Consider the following 21,558-nt stretch of genomic DNA (forward strand, 5'->3'; position numbering starts at 1 on the left):
ACCTCATAATGTCTCCTTTCAGAATGGCTGCTGTTTGGTGGCTGATAGGCAATCTGCATGTCATTGAGATCTTTCCAGGTGAATGAGGAGACTGGTCTGGTATGATCCCACAGATGAGTCACATAGCCCTGGAGTGGGGCATTAGTAATGTTGAACACCAGCAAGGGTTTTGGGGTCTCATCCACTTCACAGTCCAGAACTGATGTAGTCAAAGAGGTCAGGATGAACTGATCCACCTCCAGAGTAAACATGGCCATGAACGCAGCCCTGGGGGGCTGATTAGGAATGCCAGCTCTGATATAGACAGGCAACCACGCACTCTCTGACTTTTGAAGGAGAAAGAAAATATGAAGGGGGAAACAATATAAATGAAGCTATAACATACAGGGTTAATAGTAGGATATTTAACATAAAACCACAGCCGAGAGGATGTCCCTGGCAGTGATCTGAAGCCTTAGAACTATCTGGGGAACTTTTAACACATTCTGACGCACAAACTCCATTTCCAAATTAATTGTTCCGAGGAGGGGACCAGAAACTGGTGTTTTAAAAGCTTTCTAGTGATTCATATGCAGCCAGGATTGAGAAGGAGCACCAACTTGGCATTGGAAAGAATTGTGCTTTTATTCTACCTCCAGTATTGATGATCTGTGTGACTTTAGGCAAGTTATTTAACTCCCAACTTCATTTCCCACATCTGTAAAAGTGGAATAATAAATCTCCAGCTATTAAATGAGGTTGAAATGGGACAGCCAAAGTAAAGTACTTTGCAGTGGCTGGCACATATTGCCAATCTTCTCCAGCCATCCTGCCCACTTTTCATCACTTCAAAGGGGGCAGGGACAGGATGGAGGAAAATGTCTTTACAACTCAGTACTCATGTGACTGAAGGATAGTTGCCAGTTGTCTAGTTAGTTAAAACTCTGGGCCTCCAAGTGAGAAGCAGGTAATGAGAATTGCAAGTGAACATTCAGGCTAGAAATACACCCTCCTCAAATGAAAGAGCTACGAGGAGAAGGCATTCATGTGGGGATCCCTCCGTGAAACCATGAGCATGCATCATGAGATCGAGGTCTCAACAAGTACTATAGGCAGGAAGAGCCCTCGCAGCAGGAGATGCTGGTTATCATAAAATTTGATGTTTCCCATTGTTAAGAGAGCCGAGCTCAATTATCAGAGTCACATTGGTTCAATATTGCTAAACAATGGCTATTCAACAACAAGTTATAATCTACACAAAACAGAATGTTAAAAATGAGATTCTTCTTGGCTCTGTCTCAACTGAAGTTCCAATAAGAGGGTTATTAGATTTCAAAGTGAACGTGAGACAGATAGTGTAGGCAGAGTTTATAAAGCAAATTGTCTGGAATTAGTTCCAGACTCTAGAACCCTTCGCCCATATAAAAATATGAAAAGGTTGAGAGAAGTAAAGAAAGATTGATTTAGAGAGAGGAGTGCCGTGTTGTGCTGAGTCACTCCCCTGACACACACACCACACATACACATGAAGAGGAAGGGTGGAGCAATGCTACATCCCTTGTCTCAGATGTCAAGAGAGAAATTTCCTGGAGACCAGCCTTAAAATGTGTCTTTTATAGGTGGCTCAGATGGGTGGTGCTGGGCTCATATCTGAGGAAGCCAAATGGCTCAAGGCCAAAGAATAATGGTGCTTGTGCTGGGATTAGCTTATAGTTCTTGTTTATGGCAAGAAAGATTACATGATTACTTCAAGATATAGGCCAAGTGGGACAGAGAGTTGGTCTAGGGTCATCCTGGACCCTCATCTTTAGGGCACTTCCTTGAGAGGACAAAGAACCCCAGGAGCAGGAAGCTAAGAGCAGCAGGAGTGACCACACAGGCCAGAAATGCATCCTCCTGTGACAAGAGATCTACAAGTAAGAGGCCTTCATAATGGGGGATCTTGGTGATGAAGTATCTCCCAAGGAACCAGAAAATTGCCTCAGAGACAAATAAGCAGTATGAAACAGCTGACAGACTCAGAGAGCATGAAGTCATTTTTCATCTGTGCCTGATCAAAAGAGACCTCTCTCTCTAACACTCCCCCAAACCACCTGCTCGTAGTCTGGCAGTTCAGAAACTAGCCAGCAATGCTCCAAAGACAGGAGTACAAGAGAGAAACAGAGAAGACATTTAACCCCACCTATCCCCTACTGTATGCTTGATGAAGACAAATAATATGCTGAGACATCTCAGTCTTTGGAGTATCTATTCTTCATATGCTGATAAAAAATGATTTGAAGATATATAATTTGAAAACTCAAGAATGGGGAAATTGCAATATAAAAAGGACTGGTGCTGAACAATAACATTTAAACCTAGAGTTAAGATTAAATAAATAAGTTATTTTAAACATTTTAAGAAAATGGATACAAGTGTCAAAAGAAGTTACTTGAAAAAAAAGATATATGATATAAGAAATAATAAGGTATAACAACCATATGCTAGAACTAAAATTGCAGATCATATAAACAAAGACTGGGAATGGGCAATTGCCAGGAAAAGGGATAAATAGAATCAATCCACATCATTTACCGGAAAGAACCAAGAGACCTTGTTTTCTGTTTGTTTGTTTTTACTTTAAATATTAAAAATACAGGTTAAAGAATTTTTTATTTAGAATTTAATTCTAGCAAAACAAAGTGGGATATAGGACTTTCAAATAAGTAAAAATATAGGCCAAGAAAATATAGCCTATATTGTAAGCAAAATTTTTTAATAATCATGACAGCAGAAAGTAAGGTAGGAAAAAACCCTATATATTTATTATTAGAAAAATGTAGCTTATTCTTCCCTTGTTCAAGACAAATATTCTTAAGTTAAATATCCAATCATATGTGCCTTATGGAGGAGACTTTTAAAATAAAATTACATACAAAGATTAGAAGTAAAAGAATGATCCAAAGTTATATAAGAAAAAAAAGCAGAAATGACTATATCAATTTTAAAGAACGATGAATTCTAGGCAGAAGCATTAACCAGGACAGTGATAGGCAAATGATATTGATAAATTATATAAGACAAGGCTTCTTATAAGCATCATTGTATTTTATATCGTTCTGGCCAAACCAGAGAAGAGACCAGAAACAAGAGGAATAATTACTAAAAAAGGAAAGATAAAATTATTATCATTAGTGAAAGATATAACTAGGGTCTTTAAAAGCCCAAAGAATTGAAACAGTCTTAGAATAATTGAATTCAAGAAAGAAACCAGATAGAAGATTATACTAAAAAAAAAAAAAAAGAAATAGCTTTTCTATTTATCATCAGTAACCAATGAGATGATACAATGGAGGGAAAAGAGTCTGTCTATTCACAATAACTTCACAAAAACAAACTGGCAAGGACTGGACTTAATAAGTGTGCTCAACTTACATGAAGAAAACTGCAAACTTTAAAGAAACATATCAAAGAACATTTGCCTACACGAAGTGAGATACTTTGTTTCTGGATGAGAACACTCAATGTGGTAAATGTTCTAATATTGTAGTTATTCCCCAAATGATTTGCAGTTGTAATCCAGTCCTGATAAAAATGCTTAGAGGCTTTTTTTTTTTAATAGATGTAAATAATTTAATTACTTTTTTGAAACTGAAAAATAGGTGAGAAAATGGGTAAGGAAATGTTAAAGAGGAGTAATGAGGAAGAACTTACCTATAAAATATTAAAGTGTATTATAAACCTATTATATTTAGAATAATAAAGTATTAGCACAAAAAGTATGCAAATCTAAGGAACAAAAGAATTAGCCTTGAAAAAGTATAAATAATATCTTTCTACACAGTAGAAGAATCATCAAAAATCAAGGGGAAACAGGTTAATTATTCAACAAATAGTGCTGAAAATTTTGGCTACTTCGAAAAAACTGTTTTGTTTTTACAAAATATAATAAAATTTATTGCATGTGGATTAAAAAGGCAAATGTAAACAGGAAACCCTTTAAAAATCTAGAGGCAATTATGAGTGAATAGCCATTTAGTCATGAGGATGGATTTGTATAAGCATAAAAATAATAAAAACACAAGATATAAAGTTTTAAATATAGTATTAACTTGATTCCACTAAACAGGTGTCTGTGTCTCCCCACAGTGTGTGTGTCTAAAAATGGTAGATATATAGCTAGTTTTATTTTCTTCTTATTTTGATTCCTGTGTTTTTAAATATTCTCGGCAGTAAGCATATTGCTTTTATATTCTTAAGAGAATTTGTTTTATGACATGTCAAATTGACTATGAAATGGGTTAATTCTAAATAAAACAAAAAGGTCATTTAAATGTGTTAACTCCCAGTAAAACTGATCTGAAAATATAAACAAAGCCCCAACCCAATTTAGAGAGGAAAAAGAAGAAAAATCAATCAAGAAAAAAAAACGGATCTAATTTTTTTAAAGGAGATAAGAAGGCATTTAACGTTAAAGGAGTTTCATGTCAAAACAAACAGAAGACATGGACTTGTAATCAGGAGATCTAGAGTTTAGTCTTGGCTCAGCCATAAAACAGCTGTGTACATATGGACGATGTATGTAATTTTTCTGGCCACCACTATAAAATAAGGGGCTTGAGCTAAACCAGTTTTTTCTAAAGCTGCCTGATGATCAGTTTTTTATTGGGTGGCGTTTTAACTAGTAAAATGTGTGTAGTGCTACTATGTGCCAGGCTTTGTGTGAAGTGCTTTATAAATATTATTTCATTTCATATTCCTAATTACTCTGAAAAACAGATTCTATTATCCCCATTTTAGATTGAAGAAGTGAAGCATAAAGTTCAAAGTCACATAGCTTGTTAAGAAGACATTTGAAACCAGGCAATCTGGGCCCAGTGTCATGATCTTAACTATTAAATGTGAGACTCAGATCTATCCTTTAAGAGCTCTCCAAGTGACTTACCTGATCAATTTGACCAGACTACCTCAAAGTTTATTCCCAAATCACAATTCTAAAATTTTATGATCCTCTTTTATCATTTCCTTATTTCGGGTGTTATCAATTCCTTGGGGACAATAATGTTTGATATTTAAGTAATTTAGAAGAAATCCTAGTGAGAACTCAGACGGTGAAAGATGGAGTTCTTTCACAAATGTAATCTTGGATCACTGCCTATCAGCACAAAATCCAAGCTGATTCAGCTGGTACACAGTTGCCCCAGCTACACAAATTAATACATTATAGAACACCTGAATCAGTAGAGTAGCATGTTAAATATTTCATATAGGTTGATTCTACTTTATGCCACCATTTCAATGGGATGAGATCAAGAGCGGGAAAGGGCAGGAGAATTTAAAAATAATTGGAGGAGGGAGGAGGCCATTGTGGGCCTGTCACATTCATCCAGTCCTCTTTCTCAAAGTCTGAAACAGTGAAAGGCATATATTCCGCAACTACAATAAAAGCGGGACTGAGGTCCCCTCCCTGCCAGTTTCCCATGGCTTTGCAGAATAGGTATATGGACCCCTGAGTTCCTCTAACAGATGAAAAATGGCTCTAATAAAGAAGGGGGAAATGAAGAATCAAAGAGAAGGTGTTACACAAGATTGAACAGTAAGCTGAAGAATACTGAAGTGAAGAGGGAAGAAAGGTAGCATGTAACTGGCCCCAGTCCAGAGATAGGAGAGAGCTAAGCTGTTTCAGCCGATACACAGTCGCCCCAGCTATTTATACTGATATTATATACAAAGCTACTGTTTTAAGCACTTACTGACAGAATAAACAAGCCCACAGTTCTAATGAGTCACTGGGAAGTTTCTTAAGCTGGTATGGGAGCCAAGGTGAGCATACCCACGGAACTGGCCCTATTTTTGTGGACCAGCTGGGAACACAGGCATATAACCCCAAACTGTACCTTGTATACAATCTGACTCCTGCTATCTGTGAGGTCCAGCTGGATGGAGATATAATCAATGTTGGGAGAAGGAGGATCCATATGTTGATATCGAAGCCCCATCAGCAGGAACTGCTCACAGCTCACTTTAAGACTTCCTATTTTCTTCAGTCCCAGGGTACAGCTTCCACCTGGACACTTGAGTTCTGTTTTCAGTTCTAGAATGGACAACACTGAATTGAGACAGTCCTCGAACATAAGGATTATAAAATTTAAAAGCCAATCCTCCCTCCCTTCCTCTCACTGCCCCAAGAGTACTCGTGTGTACCCTCTACACATTCACTAAGTGAGTTAACATTTTTCTAAAAGTCTGTGATTTCTTTTACTGAAAGAACAGTTGACCAGTTGTCTCATGAGATCCTTGTCCACCAAAAGTTACAGAGAAAAAAATAATAAAATGTATTTTCTGGTGCTTGAACATTTTTGAAGAATAGGCCAGTGGCTAACCATAAGCCTTTTATAGGCAAGCTTCTGTATCCCTTTACAGTATGCACTTCTACGGCTCCATAATGCAATCTCTATTAGACTGCTTCACTCACTGAAATTCTCTCCCCGTTGTGCTTGTCACACACTCAAGTCCTGCATATCATTCCAGGTCCGCTTAGTCTTTTTACTCAGCCTTCTCTTAAACGTTCTTTGACCAACTGAACCAACTTCTCTCTTTCACTTTAAACCATAATCATCTTTCCAAGAGCCTTCGTGCCTCTACCCAATTGCATTTTTCCCTCTTGTGGGGTTATGATATGCATATCTTTCAAGTGGCCTTTTGTACATTCTGATGTAGAAAATGGATATTCCACTTCTTAACCAGATGGTTGTGAAGACTGAATGAGATGACTTATGTACAAGTGTGTCTTTAGCTGTAAACTGTCAAGATTCAAGGTATTGAAATAACTATGATTATTCCTCATATTTCTTGGTCTTCCATAGTGCCTAGAACATTATTATGCATATAGGAGTTGCCTAGAATATATTGATTGAATGAGTAACAGAAAGAAAAAATAACAGAAAGAAAATTATCTATTAAATCTTCCTGATTTAAATCATGGCTGCTGCCCACCAGCTCCACCTCAAATCTGCTCATAATCTAATAATAATAAATACACCAATTACTTTTACTACTATTGCCAGCATTACTGTTACTAAAAACAGCTGATAATTCTTGAGCACTTACTATGAGTCAGACTGCATAAACCATTTGTGCATGTGATCTCATTTCCTCCATCTTTACACAACCCTATGGAGCAGCTACTATCCTTGCCTATTTCACAGAGGCTTAAACAGATTAAGAAACTTGCATAAAATCAACAGGAAATGAATAGCAGAGGCAGTTTGCCAACCCAGGTCTTTATGATTCCAAAGTCCATACTCTAAACCACTAAACTACATTTTTCAACCAGCTATTAAGTAATATGAAGTAAAACTCTTTGTGTTAGTGGAAGACGACCATTTACAGATATTTTAGGAACACCCAAATAAGTATTAAAACATATCGTACGAGATTCAGGGAAAAAATTGTGTGGCTGATCTCCACGAGGCTCTTCTGGCCGAGGCTCCATCACAACCATCTGGCCATGGGCTGGAAGGTGAGTTCCCACAGGGTCCAGCCTGACCGTACACTCCAGGCTAGCTGTCCTATCATAATCAAATCTAAGCAGGTTCTTATCGATGGTTCTGGACAGACCGTAGAATTCAGACACCTCTAGTACATTGTCACTCATGTGGATGATGTTACAGTCTGGTTCTAGGAGATAGATCCGCAAGATAAAGGTTTCCACGAAGGTGTCTGTCTCCATAAACCTGTGGAGAGAACAGAGCAAAGGAAATACTTATTGGTGCTCAGGTACTTTTGATACCTGTGTACTTGAACTGAAGCCTAAAGATTGGCCTTTACAACATTTGATTATTAGGTAGAGATTGGATTTTATTTCATACTCTGTACCCAATCTCTCTGTTCTTTTTCTTTCTTCTCCTTATATTGCTATCAACTCCTTTTTCTGCCACTTTCATCTCCAACGACCTTTCTTTAAATACCTACTTTCAAACCCATTAGTCATACTGATATTTAATGATTGCTATAAGCACAGAGTCTCAGTTCTAGAACATATATAATCCACAAGTACCGAGCTTGTATAATTTATGGGTTGTGTTTTAATTCAGAAGTGAAAGGGTGAGGAGTTTCTGAAGCATCGAAGCCATCTCTGCAGAAACGCCATTACGTGCATGGTTATTTACAGCCTAGTTTGGGTGCCCATCTTAGTGCTTGGTATGTAAAAGGTATTCAGTGATTGTTACTTTCATTCCCTCTAATACCTGAGCAACTATGTCCTTTGGATATCTGCAGGGAGAAAATTAATGAGTGATGGGTGTGCATCAATAATGCCTCTCCAATTGATGTGCTTTTATTAAGGCCCAGGCTAATGCTAAACTATTTACAGAAAGTATCTCATTCAGTCTTTATAGGAACCTACACAGGCATTGTTAATTCAATTTTACAGATGAGGAAACTGTAAACTGTAAACTTATTCTCATTAAGAGGTCAAGTAGCTGGCTGAAAGGCTGGAGAGGAGGTAAGAGGGGAATAAGTATGCTTCCTGACTTTCTGCCTCCAACTCCTTTGAATATCCTACTTTAAATAAATGTCCTCAAGATGAAGAGGGATAACAGCTCCTCTACCCTCTCCACCCCTTAGAAACTCAAGGAAGAAATGGGAACAGCCAGAATCATCAGCTTTTCCAGCCCATCTAGGCAAGGTCTCTGAAGTTAATTTGTTTTTTAACTTTAAAGTCTTAGAGAAAATCAAAAAGCCCTATTTGCATGCTGATTGCATAGCTTCCTAAGAAACTTTGAATGTCTTTTCATTTTCTTAGCACAGCATTTTGCTCAGGTGTCTCTTTCAGCACTTTTCATTCTGCATCACAATTACCTACTCATCTTTTACATTGGACTATGAGCACCGAGAGTCCTCATCTCTTTGTTTCCTATGCCCAGGACAAGACCTGACCTATAGTAGGTAATCATAAGTGTTCATAGAATGACTTACTGTTCCAATGTTTTCTATGAAACTCTTTTGTATTATTCTAACATTTAAGGAAAATTTACACTGAAGTATTTTACCAAATATTCATAAGAACAATAAACGCAAGTAAAAAGCTATATAAAGGCCTACTCCACTAACACTGAATTCTCAGTTGTTAATATGAAGTGAGCAATACCAAAAACATAAGCTAACTTTTAAATTAACTTTTTACTAAGATATAATTAATATGCCATAAAGTTCACTTTTTCAAAGTATACACTTTGGTGGTTTCTAGAATACTCACAGGTTATACAATCATTATGACTCTTTAATTCTAAGACATTTCATCACCTAAAAAGGGAAATCTATACGCATTAGCAGTCACTTCCTATTTGCCCTTCTTCCAGCCCCTGGCAACCACTAATCTACTTTCTGTCCTAATGGATTTTCCTTATCTGGATATCTCATGTCAATTAAATTATATAATATGTGACTTTGGGTCTAGCGTCTTTCATTTAGCATAAAGGTTTCAAGGTTTATCCATGCTGTAGCATGTATCAATACTTCATTCTTTTTTATGGCTGAATAATATTTCATTGCATGGTTATATCGCATTTCATTTATGCATTCAACAATTGGACTGTATCAACATTTTGGTTATTATGAGTAATGCTGCAATAAATATTTGTGTATAAGTTTTTGGTAAACAGGTTTTTATTTCTCTTTTGTACATAAGCGGAACTGCTGGGTCACATGGTCACTCTGTTTAATTTTATTATTAATTTTTAAATGTTTTTATTATTTAATCTGTTTAAAAATAAATGATACTGTACTTCTTATAACGAAGCAGCTGATCATCAAAAACAAGAATTTTACTAAATTTTGAAATATGTTTTCCACCTTATTCTCATTAAGAATTTTTAGTTTATAATTTCCATTTCCCACTATAAGTGGATTGGATCCAGAAATACCCATACAAGAACTCTGAAGGGCAGCATAATAGTTAATAATTTGCCACAGAAAAGCCCCAAGGAAGATGATACAAATAAAGATCATTGAAAGACAGCTACAATTCTCACCTCACCCATTTGTCTTCAGTTTCTACCGATAATCTTGTTTGGACTCTAGTAACTCCTTAGGATGACACCTATCCACAGAAAAAGTACACGAAATGGTTATCTGGCAAAGAATGAGTGACGCTCCTGTATGGCTTACCTGTAAAGCCTAAGCTTCACTATGTCTTCATCAAGGATTGGGCAGCCATTGTGGATATACTTTACTTCATTGGGAAGGAAATGGCAGTCAAAGACCTAGTTCACAGGAAGAAATGAATAAATATCTGTGAGAAAATTAGTACAAGGTTTAATTTTCCAGCAGTATTGTCCTGAGAAATTATGGTCTGTTAATGTTTTGCTTTATTTTCTGTGTGTGTGTGTGTGTGTGCGCACGCGCATGTGTTTTAATCACTGCCTCCTCAACCCAGCCCCATGCCCACTCACCATTTTGCTTGTTTCGAGAATATCTAAATTATGAAAATCAGATTGAGCTGATTACTTAAGGAGTGGTAATCTCTCAAAATAATCTTTTTTAGTTTATAGGACATTTAAAATATGGTCTCATTTATCAAAATGTTATTTATCCACACCCCTCAGGAATCCATAGCAATTACAATGGGCCTATCTTTTTTTTTTTTTTTGTATGCATAAAAAGGTATGCATTACCTTATATTATACACAAACACTGTATGAGTTCTGTATATATTTTTTCTTCCTTTATTTCTTTCTTTTCCAAATACTGTTTTTATATTTAAAGATGAAGCCACTGACTATGAACACTAATGGGGTTATCAGAGCCAAATGCAAACCACAGTTGTTTTTCATATACTTGAAAGAGAATACTTAGTTTTATTGTTTAGATAATAACAAATGGTTGCAGTGACAAATAGCAATTTAAAGGCAATTTTCTCTATTCGAATAAAATTATAATTAACTGTATCACCCCTCTCAGAACTATTAAGGAAATTATTGTTATATTCTGAGTATACTAGTTTTTAAAAGAAAAATTTTCTCTTCCACGTACACTATAACCCTCAATCTGCCCATTCTGAATTGTTAAGTTCTAAGAAATATAACAGCTCCTGGAACAGTGTCATGTCATTCAACGTAATTTTGTTACAATGTTGATGAACTGCAGTGGGAATTTAACCTTTGTTTATATAAATTAGGCTATGACAAAACAGGTTTTGTCACATAAGTGGTTTTGCTTAAGTCACAGAAGCTATCAGCAATGTTAAGTAAGGACTTACTATACCCTTGAGGTATTCACACATCATCACCTTCGAGTTCATGATGTTTAGCCGGTACCTTGTTACAGCTTCAAACATTTACAGACAACATAATTCTCCCTGAGAAGACTTTATCACTAATACAAATGATCTTCTTTTCCCACAGACATCATTGGTTTCTCTTTTTAATTTACAACAAGGAAGGAAATAAAGGGAAGACCTTTCCCGTATCATCGACAAATAGTCATGGTAATAAAGAGACAATCTGCTTTGTTAAAAGAAACATCTGTTTTATGTTTCATAATATGTTTTCCTTTTATAAAAGGCGACAACGATAATTGTCCATAAATTTACTAACTAAAACAAAGGAGAGCTAAATCCTTTTCTAATTACTGTCTAGCTTTGTTTTTTTCCACTTCATCTGCTTTTCAATTACAATTTATAATTAAATTGTCACACATTTCTAACTCATTACTCATGATAATGACAGTAAACTCGTTTAAACTAAAGATATTTTCTTACTGCCGTATTTTCTGTTTGAAAGAGCAAGCTCAGTTCTAAACTGGGGTACTTTTCCAACCAGGAATTTTTTTTCTTTGGGACAGGTGTGAGAAGTGCTGTGTGTGAGGAAGTCTTGACTTAAAATGTGAGGAAAACATATTGCCATCGACCTTATCTAATTGACTATATCGGGAGGGTTGTCTAAACAGAAGGTACTGGTGTGCACCAATGGAAATCCCTTTCTGTACATCCAATAGGAAAATTAACCTGTTGGTTCTAAGACAAACTTGAGATGAAAACACTAATTGAACAGATGTTAAACAAAACATTTTCCGTGCAAATCAAATAAAACTGTTGATTACACAGCAGGGTGCTGTTAATACAGTCATCTTGCTAAAAATGGGTTCACATAAGCCTTGCTTTCAACTTACTAGTAAGCTCTATTAAAGAACACTGTTTAGGCTGTGTGTGTGTGTGTGTGTGTGTGTGTGTGTGTGTGTGTGTGTGTGTGTCTATGCTTAATTTCAAAAACTCCATAAGAAATAAAGCCCTAGGGAATGCTGAATCAGTCTGAATTAAAAATAAGCACATAATTCCAAAATAGCAAACTTTACTTGGGAATTTCTTTTTTTGTTGTTGAAATTATCATAATAAAAAAAAAATAGGACAATTGTCTGGTAGTGTGAGAAACAACATTTTTTGGATGTATAGATTTTTTTATGGTACAAAGTTCTTATATTTGACAAAAAAGTGATAAAATTCTACATTTTAATGGAAGGCTTTTCTACAGGATAAATTTTAGAAAATGAAAATTACATATCTACTTTAGATGAAAGAAATCCATTAAAAATGTCAGATTTACCCTCTGGAAATACATATGCTGAACATTCAGGACTTGATTTTGTTGTTGTTTAATGAGCAACTGCTCACTAGGGAACCAGTTCGGGATATTCAAAGCTCCGTCCCCTTCCCCAGCAGTCAAGACTCCTAAATCAGCCTGGCATGTTTTTCTTTCTGTTTCATACTATCTATGTAGATTTTTGCCTTAAAATCAGAGAAAGTTTGAGATAAAATGACTCGCAGATCTTTTACAATGCTTGATCTTCTGACCAAATAAGTTTTTTACCTAGTCTTAGTCACTTAGATCCCTTTTTATTCGCCAGTGCCTCAGAGCCATTAAGACAGCAGTCCCCAACCTTTTTGGCACCAGGGAGCGGTGCTCTTATGAGAATCTAATGCCTGATGATCTGAGGTGGAGCTGAGGCTGTGATGCTAGAGCTGGGGAGCGGCTGCAAATATAGATGAAGCCTCACTCCTTAGCCTGTCTCTCACCTCCTGCTGTGTAGCCCGGTTCCTAATAGGCCACTGACTGGTACGGGTCTGTGGCCCCCGGGGCTAGGGACCCCTGTATTAAGATGTCACTGAAAAAAAGTAATATAGACAATTTCATTATTCTCAGAAAAAGTGCTATATATGTTAAGAAGTCATAGGCTATTTGAGATGGCAAGAGGACACCCCTAAGAGGCTGGCTTAAGTAATAGTACATTCTCCTCAAATTGCTTTCTAAAGAGGAAGAATCTGGTGAATAACAGGGCTTTTGTTTTATTCATTAGCATATGCATCCTTGGGGCCAGAGTTAAATACAGCTAGGCCTTAGGTTGCCTCAGCATGCTACCAGGAGGAATACCCCTCCTCCACACCCTCCTCCCTAACCCCAGTCCTCTAGGATTAGGGTCCTATTTTGCTGCTCTCCAAAACTCCAAATATTTGCTTTTGACCCCAGTCCCTGAAGTTGTGTCTCTATTGCCTGCAGCTGAGCCTATTCATGGCACCTACTCATCCAGGTCTCTCCTTTCTCCTAGACTGAAATATTCCAATCAAACACATTTTCAGAATGCAAGTTGTATTGTGAAAAAGTGAGGCGATGTTGCAATTACACACACTTGGGACCTGATGCTATCATTGTATACTAACATGTTTTAGATGCCCATCTGAAGCTCTTTGACTGACAAAAGCAAATATTGTGGGAAACTAAAGGGGAGCTATTTGGTTGCTATCACATCAGGAGTATTCCCAAGGTGAAAGCCCTCCATAGAATGTTTCAGAATCGGACTATAACTTTATATGCAGTAAATGGAATGTATAGAGCTGTCCATATGAGCTAGCATCTATCTAAGGCTCTTTAGTCCATCTCTACAACATCTAGGACCACTTTTGAATAACCTCATGGAATATATTTCTTTAGCCAAATGGAGAAGATAATTACTGTTCACAGTTCAGAAATGGGAATAGTGTGTTTTTCCAGAAGCAGCAGCAGCAGCATCTAGCGTTGAATATTCTCAAAATTGTTTGCATCGAGAGGAAAGTTAAACCACAATACAAACAAGTAATAAAACCAGAAGCGATTTTCTATTGTGCATAGAGATAAGCTCCTACTTTAAGCAAGTACAATATAATACAGATTTTAAAAAATATTTTTCACCCTACAAAAGGATTGAGCATAGAATATCCTTAAATGACAAAGTCTCCTAGGTTTAAAGGGAAAAAAAAAATTATGCAGACATTTTTTAAAAGCAGGAAATATTTAAAGTGAAGTATGTTCACATTTCTTTTCCATGTCTCTTCCCTTACTCAAGGGAATGTTTATGTGATGCTAATAGATGAAAATGTTTTCCTGTTTTACTTCTGCTATTCTGTGGTCACAGCGTGTTCTAAAAATTCTTGAAATCCTGGTATGTTATCCAAAGGTGCCCTGACTAGTAATGGGTGAAATGATTGGGGGCAGGAATAACCCATGAAGACTGACCATATCATACCACACAAGAGGCTGCCCACTACAACTCTTGAAAGACTGCCAGTTTTGTTCTCTCCCTCCCTCTCTCTCTCCCTTTCTTCCTACTACCACCTCTCTCTAACACTCACATACTTTACATGGAAACACATTACTGAATATATGAATAGAAAATATCTGATATGACCTACCTGTGGAGTGAGTTTTCCAACCCTCTGGGTTATTGGCTCATTCATCACAACTTCCACTTTGCAAGCATCTTTCTCTTTGGGGATGGCAAACTTCAGGTCATCTTCTGACAGGAAAGCGGAGCTGCCTTTCATCACCCTGACCCCACGGTTCACGCTGATGAAGGTGGGGCTGGCCAAGCCCAGGAGGAGCAGCAGCAGGGCTTTCTGCCCACCCCAGCACAGAGAGCTCATGCCGACAGGAGCCAACTCTTTCCGTCCACTGGTGAAATCCCTTCAACAAAGGAGAGCTTCTGTGCTTCTTCCGGAGGTGTCAGCTCCTGGTCCAAGGGGCAGGGCAAGGGGTCCCGACAAAGTGCCCCAAGATCTTAACATGCCTCTTTTATTGCAAACTCAGACAAGGAGGTCTTTCAGGCAATCCCAGGGCTTTTAATAAAACTCGCTGATCACTCCTGACAACACTGGCAAGATTAATGTACCTCCCAAGTGTTTTTCTAATCCTGCAAATGGGAGAAGGGGTTGGAGGAAAGCAAGAGAGAGACTGAAATGTTTCTGTGGCTATTCCAAAGGTCCCTACAGACAAAGGAATCTTTCAACCAGCCTATAATTTCAGATAAATTAAAAACAAATAAACTAACTTGACCTCCAGGCCCATCTGAAAGGCAATGCAGCCATTTCATTACACTGCTTGTAACTCCCATTTCCGGACTCGACCTGCCCCAGTTGGGATGTCGATTGTGTGGTCCAACAGGAGCCGGGCAGCCTCACTGCCCGCATGCAGCACTTGGTCTTCTGAGTTCAGAGAGAGCTGTTAAACTCTTTGCTTATGTTTCCTTACTTATTAAATAAGGACTTTAACCTATCTATGGAAGAGAGCAAATAGAATCATTTGCACACTGTTTGAAAACATAATTAATTCCGAATCAGAACTGCCCAAATAAGAAATAGGCTTCATAATTTGTCACATGGCCACAATTCTGTCTTTGCTGAGCAATGAAGAACCTAAGAAATACCTGAGTGGACATTGGATAAAACACATATTTTTTTTTCTAAGTGAATATTTGGGTTTTTGTTTATGTATAAAAAGGGACTAGGAATCAAGTAACATAGCTTCAACACACACAGCTAATAACACAGTATAAATGCATGGATATTACATTATTTGCAATGCAAATTATATTATGTACTGAATTTACACAAATAGGGTCTTTTTTATTTCTACTTTAACCACTTAGAATTTCAAGTACATTTCTCTGTGTTCTACAAAAATAGAAATGATTTTTTTCAAAAGTAAAATGTATTAAAATATATCCTTAAATTCAAGGTATGATTAGATGAACCCATGGTGGTTTGTTATGCCCATAGATAATCTTTACATTTTAATAATTTCATAAATTTCTCTATATAACCAATGGATACTGAAATAAATGTTTGACAGAAGGGTGTAGACAAAAACGCCTCTATCATTATCCACATACATTAAAGGAAGACTCATTCTCTTCTCACTGTTTGAACACTTTCACTTTTGAGGGAGTGCATGACATATGCCACCTGACACCTGAGAAGGTATGTGCTTTACAGAGCAGCCTGTTTTTTCTTTTTTTATGGTGTCAGCCCCAAATTCCAACAGTTCACACTCCCACTGACCATGTTGCCCACATTCAGGCTGAACTAGGTTGCCTTATTTGGGCAAGAATGCAAATAGAGTTGTTAAACTTTCACAACAAAATCAACCTTGTTTCCATGCACACTTGGCACCTGAGACCACTAGAAAACACCCTGCACATTCAGAGAGAAGAGAGGCAACAGGGTAGGCAGATGTCTCCCAAAACTGAGCGATAAGAGAAATAACTTTGTCTTCCGAGATTTAAACAAATTAAAGCCTGGACAAACTACACTCTCATGCATTCCTCTTAGCTCACTCTTACCTCACTTCCTCACTGCTTCTTCCTAGACTCCATGACTTTTTCATGCAGAGAAATCTAGAGTCCAGTCCTTACACTTGTTTTTTATCTACCCTCACTCCCTAGTGATCTCATTCCTTGGCTTTAAATGCCACTTATATGCTAATGAATCCCAAATTTATATCTCTAACCTCTTCCTTTAACTCTAGATTTGCATATGCAACTGTCTATTTGGCATCTCTATGTGGGTAAATAGGCATCTTACATAATTCACATAGCCAAATTTGAGCTCTTGCCTTCCCTCCTTAAGTCTTCCCTACCCCAGTTAATTGCAAATCCAACTTTCAGTTGTTTTTCTCTTTGCCTCGCACTCTATACATAACAAGACCAAAAAAAAAAAAAAAAAAAAATCCTTTTTCATTGTAGCAGACAGACCTTAACCTCCTAGTATCCAAAAGTTCCCTCTCTTTGAGTGACAGAACTTATGATCTTTCCAACCAACAGAATAAGGCAAAGGTGGTGGGAAGTCATTCCCATGATTGTTATGTGTGACTGTCTTAGGCTGGAGCTAAAGGTTCTCCTGCTGAACTTGAAGAAGCAAGCCCCTGTGAGTTCTACTGTCACAAATACATGAATTCTGCCAACAACCTGAATTAGAAGACTGTTCCTAAATCAAGCCACCAGAGAAGAATGGAGCCTGGTCAACGCCTTGATTGCAGCCTGACCACAACCTGAAACAGAGATCCCATGACTGGAGTCCTGACCAGTGAAAACTCTGAAATAATAAATTTTCCTGCCATAAGCCTTTAGGTTTGTAGTAATTTGTTTACACAGCAATATAAATCAAATGTTCTCTTCCTATAAAACCTATCTCTACTTCTGTTGTTAACACCCAGTTCCAAGCCACCACTAACCCTGACAGATAACTATAATGACATCCTCTTTGATCTCCCTGCTTCTCCTCTTGTCTCCTCTATAGGCATTTTTCAGCATGGCAGCCAAAGTTCCCATTAAAAGTTAATTATATTATCAATTCTCTGCCCCAAACCTCCAATGTCTTCTCATCTTAGAGTAAAAGTTAAAGCCTTCATAATGACCCATAAGGCACCATGTACTCTTTTTCCCCTCTTACCTCTCTCATCTCATTTCATTTCTCTTTTCTTTGCTTACTCTGCTCCATATTTGCTTTTCTTCACACAAATCAAGATCAACCTTCCCTATCTCTCCTCCCTCCCGAACTTTCCACTTGCTCTTTTCTTTGGCACAAACATTCCTCCCCCATATATCCTTCTTTCTACCTCTCCACTTTCAAGTTTTCCATCAGATATTACCCTTGCAGCATGGTCATGCCTAATGACCCCATGAATTTTATGACTCTCATCTCCAGCATCCTTTCCTGCTTTGTTTTAAACCTGAGCCCTTAGAACCAACTGACATAAACATCTGCTTTGTTATATTGTCAGCTCTCTCATTAAAGTGAAAATTTCTATCTTCTTTATTCATGGATTTATCTTTATGATTCCTTCAATCCTATTGCCCAGATTGAGGATCCTGCCTTGTACATGAGAAACGAGCTGTGAGCTAGAAGAAGCCTGGGCTTCTGGGGTCATTATACCAGCCCATTCTTCCAAAGTTCTATATGGCAGAGGATGTAAACTTCTTTCTTGTTTAACTCACTGTTATTTTGTGTTTATTTAGTTATCCATGACTGAACTCTATGCTCTTAATAATCACCTCTTTCTTCAAGCTTTTCTATTAATTTAGTTTAGTCCCTGTTCAGCTAAATACTGTAACTTATTACCAAACAGCATGTGGAGTAATAGCCCATTCTCTCTATATATGACAGTAAGTCATTAATTAAGAGATAAGGACAAGATTTTAATATCCATCTACCAGAAAGAGAAAGAAAGAAAGAAAGAAAGAAAGAAAGAAAGAAAGAAAGAAAGAAAGAAAGAAAGAAAGAAAGAGGAGAAAATCTATTTTTGTGGTTCCCTGGGTCACACTGGTGTGCAAATTGTAGACCTGAATTCTGAAGATCTGGATTTTAATGTTGATTCTTAAAAACAAGTTCCCTCTTTCAAAAATGGGGCCATCCATCCTCCCTCTTCCAGTTTCCCCCAAGTCCAAATAAAATAGTTTATGAGGAAATATTTTCTTAATTATAAAGCCCCATACAGATGTAACATTTTTATTACAAAATATATCAAAGGAATAAGAGTAAATCTTGTCGCAAGAAAATTGAATGGCAGGACTTGGGCGTTGGTGAACATAGCAGAGTTAGGTTCAATAGATGTCAAATAGAGTAAGTTTTATTTACAATCTAATTTTCTTTCTTTCTTCCTCATAATCTTAAGACAGGACATAGTAGTAAAGATTGAATTCTAATATTTCAGAGATAACCTGAAGCAACACAAATAGGAAGAAAAAAAAGAGTATAAGAGTAACAATTTCCAAATTCAAAATAAAATAAAATGCATTCTTCAATCAAATCAGCTAATAAAACTTGGGGCAATAACAATAAAAAATAATATGCTTTTTTTGTGTCTTATTTACATTCTAACTTTACTCTTGTATTTTTCTCTTGGTGTTGGGCAACACCAATATGTGAAAATTTCACAGAAAATATTGCTCTCATTTTTCACTTGCGGAAGGTGGCAAGAGAAGGGGAAAAGGATTCAGATAGAGAAAGGGGGGAAAAAACAACAGAATGATAGCAAAAGAAATCAGGACTCTGAATCAAACAAGATTTCACAGATGATGATGAGTCTTTTATCCCCTCAAAACAAACTGGTACTAATTATCTTGTCTCTGATACAAAATTATGATGTCCAGAGGCAGCCAACGTTTATTTGACAACACCCTAATGGGAAGCTTAGCACATCTTGAGAACTTCATTTTATTGATCTCAACACAGGGCCAAGTCAGAACCTCAGAAGCCATCTGTCAGCTCGCTCCAATTGCTGATGTGGGCATCCTCGAAGGTGGCAGAATCAGTGGGGGCATTTACACATAGAAGAAGAAAGATGTCTAGATTCTCCAGGGAGTTTGTAAAGTGATTTTAGCCACATGGGACTTAATTTGATTATGCAATAGGAATAAATCCTGCCTCTGCTTGCTTGTGTGGTTCAGCTGCTTTTCTGCATTTCAAAAACCGCATGTCATGGCTGCAAATTAGTTCTGCTCTTACAGACTATTTTCCCACCGTTCTATTTTTCCTTCATGTGGAAATCATGTATTCTAAGTATATCCATACAAACCAATAAAAATGTGTGAAAAGATGTTTTGAAAAGTGGAAGAACACTCCGCTTTGAGTTATTCCTTATAATAATTCAAAAAGGTTTCTTTCACCAAGCTTACTTTCTAAATTTCCAAAATGAAAGAAAAGAATTTAGTAACATTTCATTTGGGGGAGGGGAAATGTGAGCAGGTAATTATTTCATAATTGCACATTTAGGTTAACTATTGGAGCATGCATTCGTCATGCTGACATAGATGTGATACTCCTGTCACTTACCTGAGATAATGTGCGGACAACACGAGAAAAACCAGACCACAGGCACTCTCTGCAATGGAAATTCCTGATGGTGAATATTGACAATGTGCCGTGATGACAATCACATTTACTATTGTTCCTCTTGGAATTTACAACAGTAGCTACACAAGAGAAGCACATCTCTCCTGTGCCCAGCACAGAGATCAAGATATCAATAATTTATCATGGCTTTTGGTTTGCTTGATTTGCTGTTCGCAGAACTCCCATGTAGCAAGACATTCTATTCCGAAGGGCTCCAGGTAGTTATTACCAATCCACTGAAGATGACAATGGAATTACCTCAATGGGATTACCTCCTACCTCTTAGCTTTAGATTTTAAAAGTAGCCTAAAGTCTTTAAGAAAGAAAATAAACTAACAGAGTAGTGGTATTTTAAGCAAAAAATAACCAAATCAGGGTTCAACCCATTCTCATCTGCCCCAAAATAGATTTTTATATCATTGACTAGAATAGTATAAAAATTTTGAAATGCTAGAATAGAAATCCAGAGATTTTCTGACTTCTACCCCACATAAAAATCTTTAAAATGCCTGTCAGAATGAACTTAGAAACCATCCTGGAATTTTTCATGATGAATTTCTTAAATTATCATAATTTCCCCTAAACTAAATTTCTATATAATCTATATAACTCAAAGGGGAAAAGCCTCAATCATATACTAATAGCTGGATGTAGTTATCCATAGGACAACTGAATTGAATCCAAATCATATATAACAAAAATTGATTCACTTAGGAACAAAAAACTGAAAATCAGGAAAGCTATATCCTCAGGAAACTAGCTTTTGAAACTTAGAGAAAGTGGTTCTCTCCTTTGTGTTTTAGTTTAGGAAATTAAGATTTAGACTTTCTAAGGACTTCAGATCCACTGCTTCCTCAGAACTTACCATCCTCTGAGTGGGAGGGGGAGGGGGAATAGGAGGGAGAGAGGGTGGGCAAGTGAGCAAGCAAGCCAGGTTGGGGGAGAGAGAGAGAAAGTCTAATTTCTCCTTGTCATAGTCAATAAGTAGTCAACATTCTAAGACTTGCCAGAGGTCATAGCCAGAAGCAACAGAGCCTGGAGAAGCAGGCATCTGGCATCCTGGCTCTTTCCTCCTCTATCCTGACATTCTCATTTCATGCCCTCCAACAGAATGGTTGAGCCAAACTACAAAAAAAAGTGCTGGTATGACACAGACAAAAAGTACATTTTTCTCTTTCCAGAAGTTTGTAACCTCTTATGGAGCTTCAATTGTTCAATGAGCTCACAAGGGTAGAAAATCTTGCCCAGCACAGGACTTCCAGAGTGATTTCTCTCAGCTAGGGAAGATAAAATTGTGAAGAATACCTAGCTTCTTACTTCTAAGATTTTTTTCTTTAACAAATAATTTTTAGTATCTTTTCTTATTTTTTGGTTACTAGTCCTTTTTACTTACTATATACAGG

At 37.1% G+C, this 21,558-nt stretch overlaps 1 protein-coding gene across 12 annotated transcripts in view; it reads right to left on the reverse strand.

Annotated features, from left to right (window-relative positions):
* The window catches only part of FREM1 (FRAS1 related extracellular matrix 1), a 136,439-nt gene that overhangs the window by 97,742 nt on the left and 17,139 nt on the right, over positions 1-21,558 (reverse strand). For 10 of the 12 annotated variants that reach the window (XR_004956340.1, XR_004956341.1, XR_004956339.1 and 7 more), the window contains 5 exons: positions 14,681-15,177; positions 10,129-10,223; positions 7,393-7,694; positions 5,856-6,052; positions 3-326 (listed from right to left, as the gene is read on the reverse strand). Coding sequence is in view for 9 of the 12 variants with exons in the window: in XM_036239391.1 (XP_036095284.1) it covers positions 3-326; positions 5,856-6,052; positions 7,393-7,694; positions 10,129-10,223; positions 14,681-14,911 (1,149 nt within the window). In the remaining 3 variants the exon portion in view is untranslated. Of the gene's footprint in view, positions 1-2; positions 327-5,855; positions 6,053-7,392; positions 7,695-10,128; positions 10,224-14,680; positions 15,178-20,095; positions 20,146-21,558 lie in introns of those variants that run through there. The other 2 variants (XM_036239392.1, XM_036239393.1) reach the window with 2 other exon arrangements.

Source organism: Rousettus aegyptiacus, unplaced genomic scaffold, assembly GCF_014176215.1.
Source record: "Rousettus aegyptiacus isolate mRouAeg1 unplaced genomic scaffold, mRouAeg1.p scaffold_m13_p_3, whole genome shotgun sequence".
In the NCBI taxonomy this organism is placed as follows: Eukaryota; Metazoa; Chordata; class Mammalia; order Chiroptera; family Pteropodidae; genus Rousettus; species Rousettus aegyptiacus.